The sequence below is a fragment of the Oncorhynchus tshawytscha genome, linkage group LG07 (genome assembly GCF_018296145.1).
Source record: "Oncorhynchus tshawytscha isolate Ot180627B linkage group LG07, Otsh_v2.0, whole genome shotgun sequence".
Classification (NCBI taxonomy): Eukaryota; Metazoa; Chordata; class Actinopteri; order Salmoniformes; family Salmonidae; genus Oncorhynchus; species Oncorhynchus tshawytscha.
The window spans coordinates 18,412,570-18,436,040 of record NC_056435.1 but is presented as its reverse complement, the minus strand read 5'-3'; the positions used below and the strand labels follow the sequence as shown (position 1 = coordinate 18,436,040).

Here is a 23,471-nt window from a genome sequence, read left to right as displayed (position 1 = left end):
CCTTTCAACACAGTCTTTTCTCATCTACAACCCCCTCTGTCACAGACACACACAGACATGCGCACACACACCCCTCCTTCCTGCCCATGTGAACAGACAGTTTTACAGACTGATAACCCCCACCCTTCCTTGTGTACACACACACACACACAATCTGCTATCTGGCCACTCCCAACTTCCCACGACTAAAGGCCTCGGCATGCTTTGGTTTGGCAGGCACCTAACACCGAACGAGTGCGCTCGCTTACTCCCTTAAAATACTTTTGTTTGAAAAATGAGAAAAGGTACTGTTTGTCCATCTGTTTTTTACTGAGGAGATCTTAGTCATACAATTTTTCATCAAACTAAAATGTAAAACGAGTCATCTATTGTTGAATGACACCAAACACTTAAATACTGTTGACCAATGACCAAGGAAGGGGCGTAGACTTTCTGCACAAACAGCTGAAAAAAAACCTTGCCAAAGACCAAAATGAACATAACTTCACAAAATGTCTTCATAATATATGTACTTTCTGTTCTAAACTGTTTTGGATGAGAAGTGCATAGACCTTTTGGGGGCTGTGTGATTCAAAACAACAACAAAAAAATCATGCAACTGTGGTCATAGACTCGTTGAGCAATTGTTACAAGAGGGGAAAGCAGCACAATCTGATGGAAGTGTTTTGCCAAACTATTTTGAACTGGAATAAATGCTGCCCTTAACAATCAAATCAGATTGATTTATATAACCCTTATTACATCAGCTGATATCTCAAAGTGCTGTACAGAAACCCAGCCAAAAACCCCAAACAGCAAGCAATGCAGGTGTATGTCACGTTCTGACATTAGTTCCTTTTTTATGTCTTTATTTTAGATGGTCAGGGCGTGAGTTGGGGTGGGCATTCTATGTTGTTTTTCTATGTTTTGTTCTGTTGTTATTTCTATGTCTTTGGCCTAGTATGGTTCTCAATCAGACGCAGGTGTCAGTCTCTGATTGGGAGCCATATTTAGGTGGCCTGTTTTCTATTGTGTTTTGTGGGTGGTTGTATCCTGTGATAGTGTTTTCACCATACAGGACTGTTTCGGTTGTTTGTTTGTACTTTTGTTATTTTTGTTGAGTGTTCTGTTGATTTATTAAATATATCATAAAGGACACTTACCACGCTGCACATTGGTCTGATCCTTGCTACTCCTCCTCCTCTGAAGAGGAATTCTGTTACAGTGTAGAAGCACGGTGGCTAGGAAAAACTCCCTAGAAAGGACAAAACCTAGGAAGAAACCTAGAGAGGAACCAGGCTATGAGGGGTGGCCAGTCCTCTTCTGGCTGTGCCGTGTGGAGATTATAACAAAATATGGCCAAGATGTTCAAATGTTCATAAATGACCAGCTTGGTCAAATAATAATAATCACAGTAGTTGTCGAGGGTGCAACAAGTCAGCACCTCAGGAGTAAATGTCAGTTGGCTTTTCATAGCTGATCATTAAGAGTATCTCTACCGCTCCTGCTGTTGCTGGAGAGTTGAAAACAGCAGGTCTGGGACAGGTAGCACATCCAGCGAACAGGTCAGGGTTCCATAGCCGCAGGCAGAACAGCGAACAGGTCAGGGTTCCATAGCCGCAGGCAGAACAGTTCAAACTGGAGCAGCAGCACGGCCAGGTGGACTGGGGACAGCAAGGAGTCATCATGCCAGGTAGTCCTGAGGCATGGTCCTAGGGCTCACGTACTCTGAGAGAGAGAAAGAAAGAAAGAAAGAAAGAAAGAAAGAAAGAAAGAAAGAGAGAATTAGAGAGAGCATACTTAAATTCACACAGGGCACCAGATAAGACAGGATAAGTACTCCAGATATAACAGACTGACCCTAGCCCCCCGACATCTAAACTACTGCAGCATAAATACTGGAGGCTGAGACAGGAGGGGTCAGGAGACACTGTGGCCCCATCCGATGATACCCCCGGACAGGGCCAAACAGGCAGGATATAACCCTGCCCACTATGCGGGTAGAGGGATATCTTCAACCACCAACTTACCATCCTGAGACAAGGCCGAGTATAGCCCAAAAAGATCTCCGCCACGGCACAACCCAAGGGGGGCGCCAACCCAGATAGAAAGATCACGTCAGTGACTCAACCCACTCAAGTGATGCACCCCTCCTAGGGACGGAATGGAAGAGCACCAGTAAGCCAGTGACTCAGCCCCTGTAATAGGGTTAGAGGCAGAGAATCCCAGTGGAGAGAGGGGAACCGGCCAGGCAGAGACAGCAAGGGCAGTTCGTTGCTCCAGAGCCTTTCCGTTCACCTTCACACTCCTGGGCCAGACTACACTCAATCATATGACCTACTGAAGAGATGAGTCTTCAGTAAAGACTTAAAGGTTGAGACTGAGTCTGCGTCTCTCACATGGGTAGGCAGACCATTCCATAAAAATGGAGCTCTATAGGAGAAAGCCCTGCCTCCAGCTGTTTGCTTAGAAATTCTAGGGACAATTAGGAGGCCTGCGTCTTCTGACCGTAGCGTACGTGTAGATATGTACGGCAGTACCAAATCGGAAAGATAGGTAGGAGCAAGCCCATGTAATGCTTTGTAGGTTAGCAGTAAACCCTTGAAATCAGCCATTGCCTTAACAGGAAGCCAGTGTAGGGAAGCTAGCACTGGAGTAATATGATCACATTTTTTGGTTCTAGTCAGGATTATAGCAGCCGTATTTAGCACTAACTGAAGTTTACTTAGCACTTTATCCGGGTAGCCGGAAAGGAGAGCATTGCAGTAGTCTAACCTAGAAGTAACAAAAGCATGGATTCATTTTTGGACAGAAAGTTTCTGATTTTTGCAATGTTACGTAGATGGAAAAGAGCTGTCATTGATATGTTCGTCAAAAGAGAGATCAGCGTCCAGAGTAACGCCGAGGTCCTTCACAGTTTTATTTGAGACTACTGTACAAGCATCAAGATTAATTGTCAGATTCAACAGAAGATCTCTTTGTTTCTTGGGACCTAGAACAAGCATCTCTGTTTTGTCCGAGTTTAAAAGTAGAAAGTTTGCAGCCATCCACTTCTTTATCTGTCTGAAACACAGGCTTCTAGCGAGGGCAATTTTGGGGCTTCACAATGTTTCATTGAAATGTACAGCTGTGTGTCATCCGCATAGCAGTGAAAGTTAACATTATGTTTTTGAATGACATTTCCAAGAGGTAAAATATATCGTCAAAACAAAATGGTCCTACAACGGAACCTTGAAGAACACCGAAATTTACAGTTGATTTGTCAGAGGACAAACCGATATCTTTCCGACAGATAAGATCTAATGCAGGCCAGAACTTGTCCCTGTAGACCAATTTGGGTTTCCAATCTCTCCAAGAGAATGTGGTGATATATGGTATCAAAAGCAGCACTAAGGTCTAGGAGCACGATGACAGATGCAGAGCCTCGGTCTGACTCCATTAAAAGGTAATTTACCACCTTCAAAAGTGCAGTCTCAGTGCTATGATGGGGTCTAAAACCAGGCTGAAGCATTTCCTATACATTGTTTGTCTTCAGGAAGGCAGTGAGCTGCTGCACAACAGCTTTTCTAAAAATGTTGAGAGGAATTCAAGATTTGATATAGGCCGATAGCTTTTAAAATATTTTCTTGGTCAAGGTTTGGCTTTTTCAAGAGATGCTTTATTACTGCCACTTTCAGTGAGTTTGGTATACATCTGGTGGATAGAGAGCCGTTTATTATGTACAACATAGGAGGGCCAAGCACAGGAAGCAGCTCTTTCAGTAGTTTAGTTGGAATAGGGTCCAGTATGCAGCTTGAGGGTTTAGAGACCATGATTTTTTTCATCATTGTGTCAAGAGATATAGTACTAAACCACTTGAGTGTCTCTTGATCCTAGGTCCTGGCAGAGTTGTGCAGACTCAGGACAACTGATCTTTGGAGAAATACACAGATTTAAAGAGGAGTCCATAATTTGCTTCATAATGATCATGATCTTTTCCTCAAAGAAGTTTGTGAATTTATTACTGCTGTGAAAAGTGAAAGCAATCCTCTCTTGGGGAATGCTGCTTTTTAGTTAGCTTTGCGACAGTATCAAAAACACATTTTGGATTGTTCTTATTTTCCTCAATTAAGTTGGAAAAATAGGATGATCGAGCAGCAGTGAGGGCTCTTCGATATTGCACGGTACTGTCTTTCCAAGCTAGTCGGAAGACTTCCAGTTTGGTGTGGCTACATTTCTGTTCCAATTTTCTGGAAGATTCCTTCAGAGCTCGGGTATTTTCTCTATACCAGGGAGCTAATTCCTTATGAGAAATGTTTTTAGTTTTTAGGGGTGCAACTGCATCTAGGGTATTTCTCAAGGTTAAATTGAATTCCTCAGTTAGGTGGTTAACTGATTTTTGTCCTCTGACGTCCTTGGGTAGGCAGAGGGAGTCTGGACGGGCATCAAATAATCTTTGGGTTTTCTGAGAATTTATAGCATGACTTTTGATGCTCCTTGGTTGGGGTCTGAGCAGATTATATGTTGCGATTGCAAACGTAATAAATGGTGGTCCGATAGTCCAGGAACATGAGGAAAAACATTAAGATCCACAACATTTATTCCATGGGACAAATCTAGGTCCAGAGACATGTTGGACAAAACCCACTGAGTCGATGATGGCTCCAAAAAGCCTTTTGGAGTGGGTCTGTGGACTTTTCCATGTGAATATTAAAATCACCAAAAATTAACATATTGTCTGCTATGACTACAAGGTCCGATAGGAATTCAGGGAACTCATTGAGGAACGCTGTATATGGCCCAGGAGGCCTGTAAACAGTAGCTATAAAAAGTGATTGAGTAGGCTGCATAGATTTCATGACTAGAAGCTCAAAAGACGAAAATGTCGGAGGGGTTTTGTAAATAGAAATTTGCTATCGTAAATGTTAGCAACACCTCTGCCTTTGCGGGATACACGGGGGATATGGTCACGAGTGTAACCCGGAGGTGAGGCCTCATTTTAACACAGTAAATTCATCAGGCTTAAGCCATGTTTCAGTCAGGCCAATCACATCAAGATTATGATCAGTGATTAGTTCATTGACTATAACTGCCTTTGAAATGAGGGATCTAATATTAAGTAGCCCTATTTTGAAATGTGAGGTATCACGATCTCTTTCAATAATGACAGGAATGGAGGTGGTCATTATTCTAGTGAGATTGCTAAGGCGAACACCGCCATGTTTAGTTTTGCACAACCTAGGTCGAGCACAGACACGGTCTCAATGGGGATAGCTGAGCTGACTACACTGACTGTGCTAGTGGCAGACTCCACTAAGCTGGCAGGCTGGCTAACAGCCTGCTGCCTGGCCTGCACCCTATTTCATTGTGGAGCTAGAGGAGTTATGAGAGCACCCCTCCAGCTAGGATGGAGTATGTCACTCCTCAACAGGCCAGGCTTGGTCCTGTTTGTGGGTGAGTCCCAGAAAGAGGGCCAATTATCTACAAATTCTAGCTTTTGGGAGGGGCAGAAAACAGTTTTCAACCAGCGATTGAGTTGTGAGACTCTGTTGTAGAGCTCATCACTCCCCCTAACTGGGAGGGGGCCCAGAGACAATTACTCGATGCCGACACATCTTTCTAGCTGATTTACAGGCTGAAGCTATGTTGCGCTTGGTGCCGACGTTGATAACAATATCTCTATACTCTCTACACTCGCCAGTTTTAGCTTTAGCCAGCACCATCTTCAGATTAGCCTTAACGTCAGTAGCCCTGCCCCCTGGATGATTCGTTTTAAGTCTAATACTGCGGGTAAATGGAGTCACCAATGACTAGGGTTTTCAATTTGTCAGAGCTAATGGTGGGAAGCTTCGGCGTCTCAGACCCATAACAGGAGGAGTAGAGACAAGAGAAAGCTCGGCCTCTGACTTATTTTCCACCATAATTTGCAAATAAATTAATTAAAAATCCTACAATGTGATTTTCTGGATTTTTTTTTCTCATTTTGTCTGTCATAGTTGAAGTGTACCTATGATGAAAATTACAGGCCTCTCTCATCTTTTTAAGTGGGAGAACTTAAACAATTGGTGGCTGACTAAATACTTTTTTGCCCCACTGTACATTGTGTGCAAAAGGCATGAGGAGGTAGGCGAATAATTACAATTTTGCAGATTAACACTGGAGTGATAAATGATCAGATGGTCATGTACAGGTAGAGATACGGGTGTGCAAAAGAGCAGAAAAGTAAATAAATATAAACAGTATGGGGATGAGGTAGGTAAATTGGGTGTGTTATTTACCGATAGACTATGTACAGCTGCAGCGATCGGTTAGCTGCTCAGAAAATAGATGTTTGAAGTTGGTGAGGGAAATAAAAGTCTCCAACTTCAGTGATTTTTGCAATTAGTTCCAGTCACAGGAAGCAGAGAACTGGAACGAAAGGCGGCCAAATGAGGTGTTGGCTTTAGGGATGATCAGTGAGATATACCTGCTGGAGCGCGTGCTACGGGTGGGTGTTGCCATCGTGACCAGTGAACTGAGATAAGGCAGAGCTTTCCCTAGCATGGACTTGTAGATGACCTGGAGCCAGTGGGTCTGGCGACGAATATGTAGCGAGGGCCAGCCGACTAGAGCATACAGGTCGCAGTGGTGGGTGGTATTAGGTGCTTTAGTAACAAAACGGATGGCACTGTGATAAACTGCATCCAGTTTGCTGAGTAGAGTATTGGAAGCTATTTTGTAGATGACATCGCCGAAGTCGAGGATCGGTAGGATAGTCAGTTTTACTAGGGTAAGTAGTGGTTTTTGCAGCAATTCGACCACGAAGGCCTGATTCATGCAGTCTCCTCTGAAAAGTTGATGTTGAGATGTGTCTGTTACTTGAACTCTGAAGCATTTATTTGGGCTTCAATTTCTGAGGCTGGTAATGAGCTTATCCTGTGCAGCAGAGGTAACTCTGGGTCTTCCTTTCGGCGGTCCTCATGAGAGGCAGTTTCATCATAGCGCTTGATGGTTTTTGCGACTGCACTTTCAGAAGTTCTTGAAATTTTCAGGATTGATTGACCTACATGTCTTTAAGTAATATTGGACTGTCGTTTCTCGTTTCTTATTTGAGCTGTTCTTGCCATTGTTCAACACTTTTGTGGTTACTACATTATTCCATGTGTGTTATTTCATAGTTTTGATGTCTTCACTGTTTTTCTACAATGTAGAAAATAGTAAAAACAAAGAAAAACCCTTGAATGAGAAGGTGTGTCCAAACTTTTGACTGGTACTGTATGTAAATAACGTTTTTGTTTTTTATTTTTAATACAGTTTCTAACATTTCTAAAAGCCTGTTTTTGCTTTGTCATTCATTTTTAAATGAAGCTGTAACGAAACAAAATGTGTAAATAGTCAAGGTGTTTGAATACTTTCAGAAGGCACTGTATATGTAATATTATTTATTTATTATTCTTTAAAACAACAATAAAATACTATACAATACACATACAATAAAAATATCCGCTCCCATCCGTAGGTGCTCGGTTCAGGGTGAGCGCTCGCTCCCACCTTCCCAGAGATGCCGGCAAAGCAAGGCCCTGCTCCCAGCCCAAAGGGATTTTCTAAGGTAGGGCAAAACCAAGCTCCACCCGTCGTCCGGGCCGGCATGGAAGCGAGTGCACCCATAACTACCACGACCAGAAGACAGACCGCTCACAGCATGAAACCAAACCATAAAACATAAATAGCGAAAGCAAAACATACAATAATCCCATCCCCACCCTCACTCCTGATTTAGAGGAACTCAAACATTTATATTGTACATTCATTTATATAATTATTCCAACACTCTTCAATTCCACCCTTCAGACAGCCACAGATCAACCCATGTTTCCCAATAAATCGTCATTCTACCATTTCCTCTCGGAATACATCCCTCCATTCTCCCATGGTGTCTTACTAGAGACTCACACCTCCCCATCTGCAACATTTATTCTGAAAAAATAAACCCTAAAAATTGAATTTTTACCCAAGAGCACAATGATATTTCCCATTGACTGACTGTGGTCCTTCAAATCCCCAGCAATACAGTTTGCAGGTCCAACTGCACCCGGATATTATGGGATAACAACCATTCCTGGACCAGACTCCAAAAACATTTGCATTTGCATTCCTCAAGATAAGCCATTCAGGAGCATGAAGGGGAGCGCGGCTGAATCAACAATAAGATGAATAACTTCCATTTCGCTTGCCTTTCTCATAACAATATTACTTCTCTCATGCAATGGTTCGTCTGTTCAAATGATCCAGAAACGATAGATAGAAAATGGACTACTGGAAGTGCATTATTGTATGTCGGTTGTCAAGTATTTTGTCTGTAATGTCTTTTTCGTTATGTGTTGGACCCCAGTGAGACAGAATAGCTGTCTCCATTGGTATCGACTAATGGGGTTCGTAATAAATCAAATCAAAATATAATTTAATACCAACACAAAAAGACTTCTCACAAGACACAATGTTGGTTGTAGACGATGTTGCTGGCTTCATTGTTGCTTTGATATATAGCCTCTGATATGATGTAAGCCTAGCCAATGATATAGGGTACCCAATAACACCATGTCCCTGGATTCTACATAATATAATATCCCAAATAGACATGTCAGTGGAACCAGACATTTGGCTCTGTCTATGGAACCCCCAAGGGGGGGAGAGTGAGTGTTTGGGCTGGAGAGCTGAAGCCCAGCTGGATAGGGAGAGAGGGGGCCTAGGGAGGGGGGTGAAGAAAGGGAGAAAGCAAGCCAGTGGGCACTGCGATGTGGTCCTATAACTAGGCCACTCCGGAACATTCAATATCATCTTGGTAAGCATCTCCAGTATATATTTGGCCTTGTGTTTTATGTTATTGTCCTGCTGAAAGGTGAATTTCTCTCGCAGTGTCTGGTGGAAAGCAGACCGAGCCATTATCTTTGTTTTTATCCTAAAAAACTCCCTAGTCCTTACCAATGACAAGCATACCCATAACATGATGCAGCCACCACCATGCTTGAAGCCACCACCATGCTTGAAAATATGAAGAGTGGTACTTGCCCCAAACATAACACTTTGTACTGAGGACATAAAGTTAAATAAATAAAGTAATAAAGACAAAGTTAATTTCTTTGCCAATTTTTTTCTGCAGTTTTACTGTAGTGTCTTATTGCAAACATGATGCATGTTTTGTAATATTTGTATTCTGTACAGGCTTCCTTCTTTTCACTCTGTCATTTAGGTTAGTATTGTGGAGTAACTACAATCTTGTTGATCCAGCCTCAGTGTTTCTCCTATCCCTGTTTTAAAGTCACCGTTGGCCTCATGGTTTCCTTCCTCTCCAGCAACTGAGTTAGGAATGATGCCTGTTTCTTTGTAGTGACTGGGTGTATTGATATCTTCACCATGCTAAAAGGGATATTCAATGTCTGTTTTTGTCTTATTTTTTTCATCTACCAATTGGTGCCTTTTATTGGAAAACCTCCCTGGTCTTTGTGGTTGAATCTGTGTTTGCAATTCACTGCTCGACTGAGGGACCTTTACAATTATTGTATGTGTGGGGTACAGAGATGAGGTAGTCATTCAAAAATGTTAAACACTATTATTGCACACAGTGAGTCCATGCAACGTATTATGTGACTTGTTAAGCAAATTTTCAGGCTTGCCATAAAGGTGCTGAATACTTATTGACTCAAGACATTTCAGCGTTTCGTATTTTATTTAATTGTAAAAACACAATTCCACTTTGGCCTTATGGGGTATTGTGTGTAGGTCAGTGACACAACATTTCAATTGAATCCATTTTAAATTCAGGCTGTAACACAACAAAATGTGGACAAACTTTATGAATGCACTGTATTTGTGTTTCTTTTCCATAACTGTTGACTTTAATAACTTGAGGAATTCTAGTAACATACTTTTGTATTATCCGCAGGTTTGTGTATTTAAGGTTGTAAATAAATGTGTTATGAAGAAGTGTAATTTACAGTAAATTATTAAATATATAGGAATGTGCTTTGCAGTGGTAATTCTGGTAATTTCCTTTCTCTCATATTTCAAGTAAAATTAACTCAATCAAAAAAAACAGGTTAGACTCAATGGCTTGGGCCACATTGGAGCCCTCCTTTTTTCACCCTCCTCATCCCTCTTTCTTTCAGTCTTTCTCATATCATTATCCCCTCCATCTTTGACCCATCTGTCTTTCTGTGGTCTGTCCTACCACTCACCCTAACCCGCTCTCTCCCTCTGGAAAACGAGGTCTGTTTGTTCTCTTTCCTTGCCTCCTCCCTCTACTTGCCCCCCATATTTGTGAGCGAGAGGGAGGGGGGTTGCAGGAAGTCAGCTGTTGTGTCTGTCGAGGAATGTGTGTGAGAAAAAGTGGGGACAAGGCTGCAGCCCTTTGTGAGTCGCAGTGTGTGTGTCGTCTCGCTCACCAAAGTTCAGGTATTAGTAGGTAACACGATGCAGCCGGTTTCAGGAGGTCCCCACCACCACTATAACTGTGTTCAAACTCCATGTAGCGGTGAGTTGTGCATTCTTGGATTTGGGATTTTAATATTTGTGTATCTTGTATTTTAATGATTGTGTAAAGTTCATAATGCATTTGTAGTTTTTATTCCCAAGTCAAAAGTGTAACGCGATGAGTTTTTGTGCTAATTTTCTAGACTTTCTCGAATTTCAGTTTATTCTCCAATTGTGTGGTTGTCTGTGTTTAGCTACTGTGATAAAAGCCTTTGTTGAATACTGACGATAGCAAACTCTCCTTGAATACAGCTGCAAGTCAGACAAAGTTGTGTAATAGTTGCTGGTAAGAGTTATTGAATTTTGCAACAAACTATTATCAAGTCTGTCTAGCCTGCGAGAGCATTTCAGTATCTGGGTTATGTGCACACTCTTTGCATAGCTTGGTCTCTTTGTCATCTCGAATAGAATAGGTTAGACTGTTTCACAGAGGAAGCTACTGTGTTATCTTATGCTTTGCTTATCTGTTTAGTTAGGCTGTCTGTGTTTGATGGAAGTAGTTGCTTGGGGCAAATGTCCCTGCTGGGTTTTTTATGTAGGGCTGTCTGTGAACTTTCTCTCACTCTTTCTCTCTGACTGCTGAAGTGTCACAAAGTGTGTCTGAGTTAGAAAGAGTGTGTGTGTGTGTGTGTGTGTGTGTGTGTGTGTGTGTGTGTGTGTGTGTGTGTGTGTGCATGCTCCGTCTGTCTGGGGTCACATGGGGGAGGGGAAGGTCAGGCTGTCCTGCCCTGTCTCCAAACAAAGATTGCTCTGTCTGTCTGCATCGACACTGTTGTGAACTCTGCTGGGGAAAAGAGCTCCCATCGCCTCAGGATCAATAGAGCCTCTAAGCGGACCACTAACTTCACTCTTTTCACTTCACATGCACAGACAGAAAGACAAACAGAGACGCACAGGCACAAACATACTGTATACAAACACCTTTTGGAGTGTATCACTATGGTGATGATCACTGGTGATATTCAAACATAAGACATTAAACATTTCACAGTAAGGTCTACACCTGTTGTATTCGGCGCATGTGACAAATACATTTGCTTTGATTTTAATAGATTCTGTTGGTATTTTCCAGGAAGTAAATAACAAACTGACACCGCCAAGTATATAGGTCCTGGATGTCAGGAAGCTTGGCCCCAGTGATGTACTGGCCCATACGCACTACCCTCTGTAGCGCCTTATGGTCAGATGCCCTCTTCACAACTGTCTTGGTGTGTTTAGACCATGATAGTTTGTTGGTGATGTGAACACCAAGGAACATGAAACTCTCGACCCGCACCACTTCATCCCAGTCGATGTTAATGGGGGTCTGTTCGGCCCTCCTTTTCATATAGTCCACGATCAGCTCCTCTGTCTTGCTCACATTGAGGGAGAGCTTGTTGTCCTGGCACCACACTGCCAGTTCTCTGACCTCCTCCCTATAGGCCGTCTCATTGTTGTCGGTGATCAGGCCTACAACTGTTGTCGTCAGCAAACATAATGATTGCGTTGGAGTCGTGCTTGGCCACACAGTCGTGGGTGAACAGGGAGTACAGGAGGGGACTAATGTTATATATTTTTTTATTTAACCAGGTAGGCCATTTGAGAACAAGTTCTCATTTACAACTGCAACCTGGCCAAGATAAAGCAAAGCAGTGCGACATAAACAACACAGAGAATAAACAAACATACAGTCAATAATACAATATAAAAAGTATATATACAGTGTGTGCAAAGGAGGTAGGATAAGGGAGGTAAGGCAATACATAGGCTATAGTAGGCAAAATAATTACAATTTAGAAGTTAAACACAGGAGTGATAGATGTGCAGAAGATGAATGTGCAAGTAGAGATCCTGGGGTGCAAAGGAGCAAAAAATAAATAACAATATGGGGATGAGGGAGTTGAGTGTGCTATTTACAGATGGGCTATGTGCAACGATCTGTAAGCTGCTCTGACAGCTGATGCTTAAAGTTAGTGAGGGAAATATGAGTCTTCAGCTTCAGTGATTTTTGAAATTCGTTTCAGTCATTGGCAGCAGAGAACTGTAAGGAAAGGCGGCCAAAGGATGAATTGGCTTTGGGGGTGACCAGTGAAATATACCTGCTGGAGCGCGTGCTGTGGGTGGGTGCTGCTGTGGTGACTAGTGAGCTGAGATAAGGCTGGGCTTTACCTAGCAAAGTCTTATAGATGACCTGGAGCCAGTGGGTTTGGCGACTAATATATAAAATATATATATATATATATATATTTCACCTTTATGTAACCAGGTAGGCTACTTGAGAACAAGTTCTCATTTGCAACTGCGACCTGGCCAAGATAAAGTATAGCAATTTGACACATACAAGAACACAGAGTTACACATGGAATAAACAAAACATACAGTCAATAATACAGTAGAAAAAAAGAAAACAAAAAGTCTATATACAGTGAGTGCAAATGAGGTAAGATAAGGGAGTTAAGGCAATAACTAGGCCATGGTGGCGAAGTAATTACAATATAGCAATTAAACATTGGAATTGTAGATGTGCAGAAGATGAATGTGCAAGTAGAGATACTGGGGTGCAAAAGAGCAAGATATATAAATAAATACAGAATGGGGATGAGTTAGATAGATGGGCTGTTTACAGATGGGCTATGTACAGGTGCAGTGATCTGTGAGCTGCTCTGACAGCTGTTGCTTAAAGCTAGTGAGGGAGATATGAGTCTCCAGCTTTAGTGATTTTTGCAGGTCGTTCCCGTCATTGGCAGCAGAGAACTGGAAGGAAAGGCGACCAAAGGAGGAATTGGCTTTGGGGGTGACCAGTGAGATATACCTGCTGGAGCGCGTGCTACGAGTGGGTGCTGCTATGGTGACCAGAGAGTTGAATGACATTGAAGCTTGTCTGGAGGTTAGTTAACACAGTGTCCAAAGAGGGGCCAGAAGTATACAGAATGGTGTCGTTTGCGTAGAGTTGGGTCAGAGAATCACCAGTTGGAGGCCACGGAAGGAGAGTTGTATGGCATTGAAGCTCGTCTGGAGGTTTGGCCACAGTGTCCAAAGAAGGGCCAGAAGTATACAGACTAAGCACAGGAGGGGCCCAGGATGAGGATCAGCGTGGCACATGTGTTGTTGCCTACCCTTACCACCAGTGGGCGGCCCGTCAGGAAGTCCAGGATCCAGTTGTAGAGGGAGGTGTTTAGTCCCAGGTCCTTAGCTTACTGATGAGCTTTGTGGGTACTATGGTGTAGATCGTTGAGCTGTAGTCAATGAACAGCATTCTCAAATAGGTGTTCCTTTTGTCCAGGTGGGAAAGGGCAGAGTGGAGTGCAATTGAGATAGCGTCATCCGTGGATCTGTTGGGCGGTATGCGAATTGGAGTGGGTCCAGGGTTTCTGGGATGATGGGTGTTGATGTGAGCCATGACCAGCCTTTTCAAGCACTTCATGGCTACAGACGTGAGTACTATGGGGCGGAAATCATTTAGGCAGGTTACCTTCACTTTCTTGGGCACAAGAACTATGTCAACATTCACAAAGCTGCGTGAAACATGTAGGTATTACAGACTCTGTTTGAAACATGTAGGTATTACAGACTCTGTTTGAAACATGTAGGTATTACAGACTTGGTCAGGGAGAGGTTGAACATTTCGGTGAAGATACTTGCCAGTTGTTCTGCGCATGCTTTGAGTCCATGTCCTGGTAATTCGTCTGGCCACGCAGCTTTGTGAAAGTTGACCTGTTTAAAGGTCTAGCTCACACAGTCGTCCAGAACAACTGGTGCTCTTATGCAGTGTTGCTTGCCTTGAAGCAAGTTTAAAAGGCATTTAGCTCATCTGGTAGGCTTGCGTCACTGGGCAGCTCACGGCTTTCCCTTTGCAGTCCGTAATAGTTTTCAAGCCCTGCCACATCCGACGAGCGTCAAGAGCCAGTGTAGTAGGATTCAATCTTAGCCCTGTATTGACGCTTTGCCTGTTTGTTGTTTCGCCCAAGGGCGTAGCAGGATTTCTTATCAGTGTCCGGATTAGTGTCCCGCTCCTTGAAAGCAGCAGCTCTAGCCTTTAGCTCCGTGCGGATGTTGTATGTAATCCATGGCTTCTGGTTGGGAAATGTACGTACGGTCACTGTGGGGATGACGCCGTCAATGCACTTATTGATGAAGCCGGTTACTGAGGTGGTATACTCCTCAATGCCATTGGATTAATCATGGAACATATTCTAGTCTGTGCTAGCAAAACAGTCCTGTAGCGTAGCATCCGTGTCATCTGACCAATTTCGTATTGCGCAAGTCACTGGTACTTCCTGCTTTAGTTTTAGATTTTAAGCAGAATCAGGATGATATAATTATGGTCAGATTTGCCAAATGGAGGGCGAGGGAGAGCTTTGTATGCGTCTCTGTGTGTGGAGTAAAGGTGGTCTAGAGTTTTTTTTCCTTTGGTTGCACATATGACATGCTGGTAGAAATTAGGTAAAGCGGTTTTAAGTTTGCCTGCATTAATGTCCCCGGCCACTAGGAGCGCCGCTTCTGGATGAGCAATTTCTTGTTTGCTTATGGCCGTATACACCTCGTTGAGTGCAGTCTTAGTGCCGGCATCAGTTTGTGGTTGTTAATAGAGGGCTACAAATAATATAGATGAGAACTCTTTGTAGATAGTGTGGTCTTTAAAAAAAAATATAGCCAGCTCTATATTATCCATGTCGTCTTTCAGCCACATCTCTGTGAAACATAAGATATCACCGTTTTTAATGTCCTGTTGGTAGGATAGTCTTAATCATAGATTCTCCAGTTTGTTTTCCAATGATTGCACGTTGGCCAATAATACAGAGGGTGGTGGTTTACCTACTGGTCTGTGAATTCTTACAATGCACCCCGCCATTCTCCCCTTTTTTCTCCATCTTTTCTTGACGCTGATGACTGGGATTTGGGCCTTGTCTTGACAAAGCAGTATATCCTTCGCGTCGGACTCATTAAAGAAAAAATCTTTGTCCAGTTTAAGGTGAGTAATTGCTGTTCTAAAGTCCAGAAGCTATTTTCGGTCATAAGAGACGGTAGCAGCAACATTATGTACAAATTGAGTTACAAACAAAGAGAAATAAACAAACAAAATAGTACAGTTGGTTAGGAGCCCGTAAAACGGCAGCCATTTTGCCAGTAGGTGTGGATAAATGTTAGCAGTTCTTAACATGATATCGGTGTGAGAGTGACTAACAAAATCAATGGGGGCCCCTGGTCGGTAATTCAACCATGATTACTACAAGTTTAGATATCTGGCCGCTAGACTAACTTATCAATCTTTTGTTGTTGTTGCTGACATAGGCTCACTGAGTGACTGTCAGTGACTGACGTAAGAAAACAACTGCTGATGCACTACTATTCTAATTTTTAACATTAAGTTGAGACCCCGACTAAGTCCACCCCCCCCGGCGCCCCTTTGGAAATTGACCTGCGGGCCAGTTGCCCATCCCTGCCCTAGAGTCTGCAAAGCTAACATAAGGAATTGTTTTAAGATGGTCATACCAAGTGTACAAAACATTAAGGACACCTGCTCTTTCCATGACATAGACTTACCAAGTAAATGCAGGTGAAAGCTATGATCCCTTATTGATGTCACCTGTTAAATCCACTTCAATCAGTGTAGATGGAGGGAAGGAAACAGGTTAAAGAAGGATTTTTAAGATTTGAGACAATTGAGACATAGATTGTGTATATGTGCCATTCAGAGGGTGAACGGGGTATGGTTTGTGTCAAGAACTGAAACTCTGCTGGGTTATTCACTTTCAACAGTTTCCCATGTGTGTCAAGAATGGTCCATCATCCAAAGGACATCCAGCCAACCTGACAAACTGTGGGAAGCATTGAAATCAACATGAGCCAGCATCACTGTGAAACGTTTGCGAAACCTTGTAGAGTCCATGCCCCCGATGAATTGAAGATGTTCTGAGGGCAAAGGGGGGAGGGTACAACTCAATATTAGGAAGGTGTTCTTAATGTTTTGTACACTCATTGTATTAAGAGTATATATATTTAATGAAACATTGAATTTGGCCTTACTGCTGTTATTAGCCCATAGAAATGCATTGAATAACATATTCATATATGGCATAACAGATAGTCAGTCAAATAAAATTTCAAAAGAAAGTATATTTTGAAGTGAAATATAAGAAAGCTCAGGAAATAGTTTTTATAAATGATTTACCCATATTTAAAAAACTATTGCCTTACTTCCATACATTTTTGAAACCGATACTGGGTTATCTTCAGACTAGTCTTCTGAAGCTTTTGGGTGTCATAGAGCAAAACAACCGACATGTACGTGCTTGTGAGTCTCAGCTTTTCATGGTGGGGTCATTCTAGTCTGTAGCCCAAACCGTGCGGATTCTACAGACAGAAGTTGGCACACCGGCTGTACCAACTTCTGGCGAGTCCCGTGACGCTTGTAGGGGTCGTAGAGCACGGAAAAGACCATCGTGTTCGTGAGAGTCTCAGCTTTCCATAGTGGGGTGATATTAGTTTGTAGCCTAAACCGTTCGACTGATTTCCGGGATGTCTCATGGTCTGAAAAACACCACTGTAGCTCTGCCACATTCCGCCACAGAAGGTTGACGGATGTGGTGGATTGAGAAGCAGCCCATGCAAACAAAACAGCTTAAACAGAAATTTGGATGGGACATGTTTACTTTTGCTAATTTGTTTTCCACCTGGTTGCGGACATTGACTCTAGTTCATGCTTTATTACGTAGTTATAATTGATGTAGCTAAACCTACAACAAGTTTTAACATACAATGAACTGAGACAGATTATGAATGAGTTGGCCATACGTGCTTACATTTCAGTTGTGAAAACTCATGGCCTGCTACAAAATCATTTCTACAATATCGGTTTCTATGCAATCAGTAAGAACGAGTTAGTTGCTATGCTAGTTGCGTTTCGTAACATCGGATTAAGTCGCCATGACCTTCAATTACCATGGTCCCAAACACCCTTTCCCAATAAACTGTGCAATGTGCACATCCTTGTATCTGTCCTCTTTGGGTTCTCTGCTCCAAAATGTGATATTTTGATGAAGCTTAGGTGATACAATCAGAACGTCTTCTACTAGTTCTAACCTGTCCCCTCTCTCTCTTCTCTCTCCAGCCCAGTTGGAGTTTGTGCAGATCCTGGTGATCGTTGTGGTGATGATGGTGATGGTGGTAGTGATCACCTGCCTGCTCAACCACTACCGCCTGTCAGAACGCTCCTTCATCTCCAGGGACAGCCAGGCCCGCAGACGCCACCTACCACTGGCCTCTGTAAGTACTCTACCCTGACCAGGGCTGTAAACTAACGTTATAGTCTTCATACAGACTTACAGCCTCCACACAGACCAGGACATATATTTTACAGTCTTTAGAAGCACTCCACACATCTTTACAGGCAATATACTTTATGTGATAGCCTCCACACAAACCAGGAAGTAAACTTTCCTTTACAGCATTTACTCCACACAGACCAGGGTGTAGACTACTTTACAGCCTCCACACAGACCAAGACATAGACTTTACTTTACAGCCTCCACACAAACCAGGACAAAGACTTTACTTTACAGCCTTCACACAAACCAGGGCATAGACTTAATATGAAACGAAAACCACCCTTGTTTCTACTTGGAAATAGGCAAGCCATAGTACAGGGTCCTATTTGGACATCATGGCAGGCCCAAACTAGCCATGTCAGAAAAGCAGATCATTTTTTACTAATGCAAACACATATGATAAGCAGACAATGGTATTCAGTTGGATCTGTATACTATGTACAGTAGAGACAGAGGCTCACTGGAGACGGGTTGTCTGCCACATGTCTGCCACATCGCTCAGTGCAGTGATCTGGAGATTCCAGAACCATATGACTGCACTGCTGCTTTCTGAATCACACACAAACACATACTGCTGCTGAATCACCTAGCCTGGTATTCATCTGTTAGGAAATATGGGGCAGGATGCTGTGCGTGTGTTATCAGGTTTGTGTTGAATTCAGAATTGTGGAATTGACTTCCATTCAACTCATGAATTGCATTGGCCACATCCCACAGGATGTAGAATTTGAGTTTAAGTGACAGGACATAGAATTGAATTCAGTGCAATTCAATGAAACTCCACTCAGTTATACAACATGAGAGTTTCATTGAATCTGACAGGTTACACTTCAAGAAACCAAATAATATATCACTTTACTCCAAAAACAATGTTAAAATATTATTTTAACCTCAGTGCTTAGATTAGTAAATTAAATTTTCCACCATTCATTTAATTGGTTTGGCTTCTTTTTGAAGGCTTTAGGGTCAACTTGAGGGCTGAACTAATGCATTCCGGGAAATGTAGTCTTTCCCCCATATTGAACAAAAGTTAAGTGATTTGTGAAATATAATAACTTAGAATATTCACATTTTTCAATACAATAGGCTTACACCTAATGTGGAATAGACTAGGCATTTGAATTTCACTGAATTCAATTATATTTCCTTTAATTCAAATTACAATTTTGTATCCTGTTTACTGCTTCGATTCAAATTCAAGAATGTAATTGGAATTTATGAGGCATTCAATTCTGAATTGAGCACAACCCTTTGAGCTATGCAGAAGTCTGTGTACTCTGCAGGAGGGGGTATGAGTCATAGATGACAGAGCGCCTCTCTCTCTCTCTCTCGGTCAGTGTCAGTCTGTGTGTTTGTCTGGGATTGCTTCTGTGAAGAGCACTTTAATACTACATGTAGCCCATCTATGTGGAAAGAACATGGCTAGGAATGAAAGGACAGGAAGTCCTCCAGTATTAGCCATTGGGCTCAGACAAATTGACTCAGGGATTAATCTCATCTCCCCCACCCTATGCTCTGTGGTTGGCTCTTTGGCTGGAAAGGGAAGAACTCCACCTAGTGGCACAACATGGTATCCATTGACGTGATACATGCTCTCTGTCTCTCTTCCTCACAGGATGGGAGTCTGTGGTCCTCAGATGGCCCAGGGCCCGCCAGTGGAATGAGCGAGGTAAAGTGGATTATGGGTGGGAGTGGGCAAACTACTGCCCATTCAATTCATCCCACAGGAGTTTTTGTTTTGGGGGGGAATGATTATAACGGGCAAAAAAACATACCAAGCCACTCTTGAACGTTTAAAACTAGATAGTAAGTATGTAGGAATGATAATGGACCTATATATTTTTAAATAACTGCACATTTTCTGACAGCAAATTGATTTTGACTAACATATCGTTCCCAAAACAATCTTTGCCACCCTCCGTTCAACTTCAAAATCCCGATGTGGCCCTCGAGCCAAAACATTTGCCCACCCTTGCTTTAGGTCTATAAGGGTCATCCCTAAACACAGGGACCTGCACAGGGACCTAGTCTGGGTCTTATTCCCTTTAAAGTGCACTACTTTTGACCGGGGCCCCAAAAGTAGTGCACTGTATAGGCAATAGGGTTCCATTTGGGCCTTAACCCTAGACTTGAAGAACCTACCCAGGAACCTGGGAACACTACTTGTGTTTGTCCGGAAATGAATTATGGATTCGTCCTTGGATATTAGAGCAGATGGGCTATGAGTGTTTATTGACGTTCATAGCATAGTGATGACAACAATGGTGCTGTATCAATATACCCTCACACTAAGTCCCTGTGGATAAAAGAGGGTTCTGACAATGGGAATACATTGTTAAACTTGTTTTGTGTGTTGTCCTCACAAAGATAAATGACCAAATATAAATGTGTGCGCTAACTCTTCCTGTCCTCCTCCCTTTAGCAGCAGGTGTACACCACGCGTCCCCCGGACCGCGTCCCCTCCTATCTGCAGAGGGAGCGTCTGGCCCGCTTCCAGCCCACGTACCCCTACCTGCCCCACCCCATCATTGACCTGCCACCCACCATCTCGCTGTCGGACGGCGAAGAGCCTCCGCCCTACCAGGGCCCCTGCACTCTGCAGCTCCGCGACCCCGAGCAGCAGATGGAGCTTAACAGGGAGTCGGTGCGTGCGCCCCCCAACCGCACAGTCTATGACAGCCACCTCCTCGACACCTCCCTGTGCCCACCGCCCAGCCTCAACTCCGGGGTCAGCACTACCACGGTAGCCACGGCTGCCCAGGCCTACTCCAGCCGAGTGGAAGGGGCACCACCAACTTATAGCGAGGTGATAGGGCACTACTACCACCCCTCTTCACTACCCAGGCACCACCACCAGACTTCCAGTGGTGGCAGGGGCGCAGGGCGTGGAGTCAGGTTAGGAGGCCCGGGTCCCTCGTCGCCGTCCTTGCTACTCCACGGGATTCTCAAGCAGGCCCACCTGAGCAGCATGGAGAGCAGGAATGTGCGCAACAAAAAGGAGAAGCAGACTCCTGAACAGGTGTGACGACAGTGTTGGTCTTGGGCATTGTTTTCCGAGGCTCCTTTCTCCTTCTCCGCGCACTTTAGCTGAACTGTTGGTGGCAAGCAGGGTTGGAGAGGGTGACATGCAGTGGCGGGGGGAGGGACAGGCGCACAAAGAAAAAGGACTGCACTCCCCTCTTAACTTTACCCCCGGTCACCGTCTTACTGAAACCCGCCACCCCTAAACTTACTTTGTATAAATATTTACTTGTTTTTTTTCCTTGCTTACAGCTTTTTTTCTGTACTGGCAAATGCAAAAACAACAAAACAAAATTCTCTCCAAGTATTTAGGTTTATTTTGTTTTGTCTGCATAATTTCTAGTTACTTATCTCCTCATAGTTTATCCTTAGTTCCTCCGGAAGTCTTTCAGAATGACCAGGTCTTCCTTTTTTAGAGATGCAGATGGTTATTTTAGTGAGCCTCCCCCGAACCCCTTTCTGGCTTTGAATACTGTCCGTGTACCTGGCTTGTACAGGGAGGGCATTGATAGCACTCTTGTAACAGGTTGACAGTTTCAGGCTCTCACGGGATCCAAGATTGAGATTCATACGTTAGCCCGAGTTAGCCTCTCAGCTCATGACCCAGTTAGCCTCACTGCCAGACAGATCCCCATCACTCCCCGTCAATCCGCATCAGAGGGTGCGGTGGTCAACGTTGGCATCTATGGAAACACATGATTGACAGCTGACTGGGTTTGTGATGTCAGGCCATGTGTGTCAACATGAGTACTGGAGTAGAGTCCTGAGTCTGGGTCAATTGAGTTCAGCACTGTGCCCACTGAAGTCATATATATATCCACCGTGCTGTACTATCTAGACCCATCTGAGGTTAGTACTGTACTTTAGTTCTTTGTCTATTCGTGTTTAGTACTGTCTGTGGGTCTTTGGCCAGACAGGAGTTCCTGTGTGTGAATACTCTTCTTGTTTTTTTTATTATGATCTTTTTTAAAGAGATGTTTGCACAAGATTCAAGACTGTTTATCTGGAGAAAAAGAAAATCAATCTGCAATATGTATCATAAGAGAGGAGAGCAGCGGTATTTTTGTAAACAAATGGATTCTAAAGATTAAAAAACGTTTTTTTTTAATGTTTTGCCTGCTCTAGAAGAAAAGGTAAAAACGGTAATCTGTTGGTGTGCCAACTCAAACGTGTTTAACTTTGTGCTATCTATACATATACAAATTATTGGCACCCTGATAAAGATAAGCAAATAAGTAAAAACAAACAACATTTTATCTGTTATATCATTCTACTTTTTAAAAATTAATCTCAGTTTATGGAACTTTGTTATGGCCTTCCATGAATTCCTGTTTCACTGGGGTATAAAAATGAGGTAACACGCATGTAAAATCCCTTTGTCATCCATCAGCATGGGGAAAGGCAAAGAACTCACAAATGAAAAGAGACAAATGGTTGTTGGCCTGCATAAATCAGGCAATGGGTACAAAAAACAAATATACCACTTACCACTATTAGGGAAACAATTAAGGAGTTTAAAACCACTGGAGCAATGGTAAACTTGCCTGGTATTGGATGCATGTGTATCTTGTCCCCATGCACAGTGAGGAAGATTGTTTAGGAGGCAATGAACAATCTAAAGGCCAAAATTGGAGAATTACAAAACTTAGTCGTATCTACAATTAAATGCCACTTCCATGCCAAAATGTCTTTGGAAGGGTTGCTAGAAAAAAGCCTTTATTGCAAGCAACCCACAAATGTAAACGCCTGGAATTTTCTAAATGGCATTGTCACAGAATCGTACCTGTGCTATGGTCAGATGACATGAAAATAGAACTCTTTGGCCAAGCACACCAGTGGTGGTTTGGCATTGAGAGAAGGATGCATATACAGAAAATAACCTCATTCCTACTGTAATATATGGTGGTGGGCCTTTGATGTTAACTTGGCCGCAAGTGGACATTCAAGCAAGACAATAACCCCAAGCACACATCAAAATCCACAGAGAAGTAGTTAATTGACCAGAAAATCAAAATTTTACAATGGAAATAAAAGTCTCCGGACTTGAACCCTATTGAAAACCTATGGTTTGAATTAGAGGGCAGTCCATAAGCGCAGACAAGATATATCAAGGATCTGGAAAGATTCTGTATGGAGGAATGGTCTAAGATCCCTTCCAATGAGTTCTCCAGCCTCATAAAACAGGGTACCGGAGTATTGAAAACAGAGGTGACAATACTTTTGACATCTATCTTGCATCTCTGAGCAATTGTATTAGTATAAAATAATGTCATTTCCCAACTTTTTGGTAGCATACAATATAGCACAGTATTTGTATTATTTATTTTACTAAGGTTTTTGCTCATCTTTATCAAATGTGCCAATCATTTTAGACATGACTATATATGTATCAATGTATGTGTGTGTGTATGTTCTATAAACAGTACCAGTCAAAAGTTTGGACACACCTACTCATTCAAAGGTTTTTCTTTATTTTTACTATTTTCTACATCGTAGAATAATAGTGAAGACATCAAAACAACGTATGGAATCATGTAGTAACCCAAAAAGTATTTAAAAACACTACATATATTTTATTTTTGAGATTCTTCAAAGTAGCCAACCTTTGATGACAGCTTTGCACACTCTTGGCATTCTCTCAAACAGCTTCATGAGGTAGTCTCCTGGAATGCATTT

The 23,471-nt window shown here is 42.8% G+C and overlaps 1 protein-coding gene across 4 annotated transcripts in view; it reads left to right on the top strand.

Moving 5' to 3' along the window:
* LOC112254102 (protein TMEPAI) overlaps positions 1-22,998 on the top strand; it is a 68,290-nt gene extending 45,292 nt beyond the window's left edge. The window contains exons 1-4 of one of the 4 annotated variants that reach the window (XM_024426333.2): positions 9,497-10,468; positions 17,558-17,712; positions 19,390-19,443; positions 20,197-22,998. In XM_024426333.2, the coding sequence (XP_024282101.1) occupies positions 10,408-10,468; positions 17,558-17,712; positions 19,390-19,443; positions 20,197-20,799 (873 nt within the window). In that variant the 5' untranslated portion in view covers positions 9,497-10,407 and the 3' untranslated portion in view covers positions 20,800-22,998. Of the gene's footprint in view, positions 1-7,456; positions 8,905-9,496; positions 10,469-17,557; positions 17,713-19,389; positions 19,444-20,196 lie in introns of those variants that run through there. The other 3 variants (XM_042324168.1, XM_024426331.2, XR_006083709.1) reach the window with 3 other exon arrangements.
* The last annotated feature ends 473 nt before the right edge of the window (positions 22,999-23,471 follow it).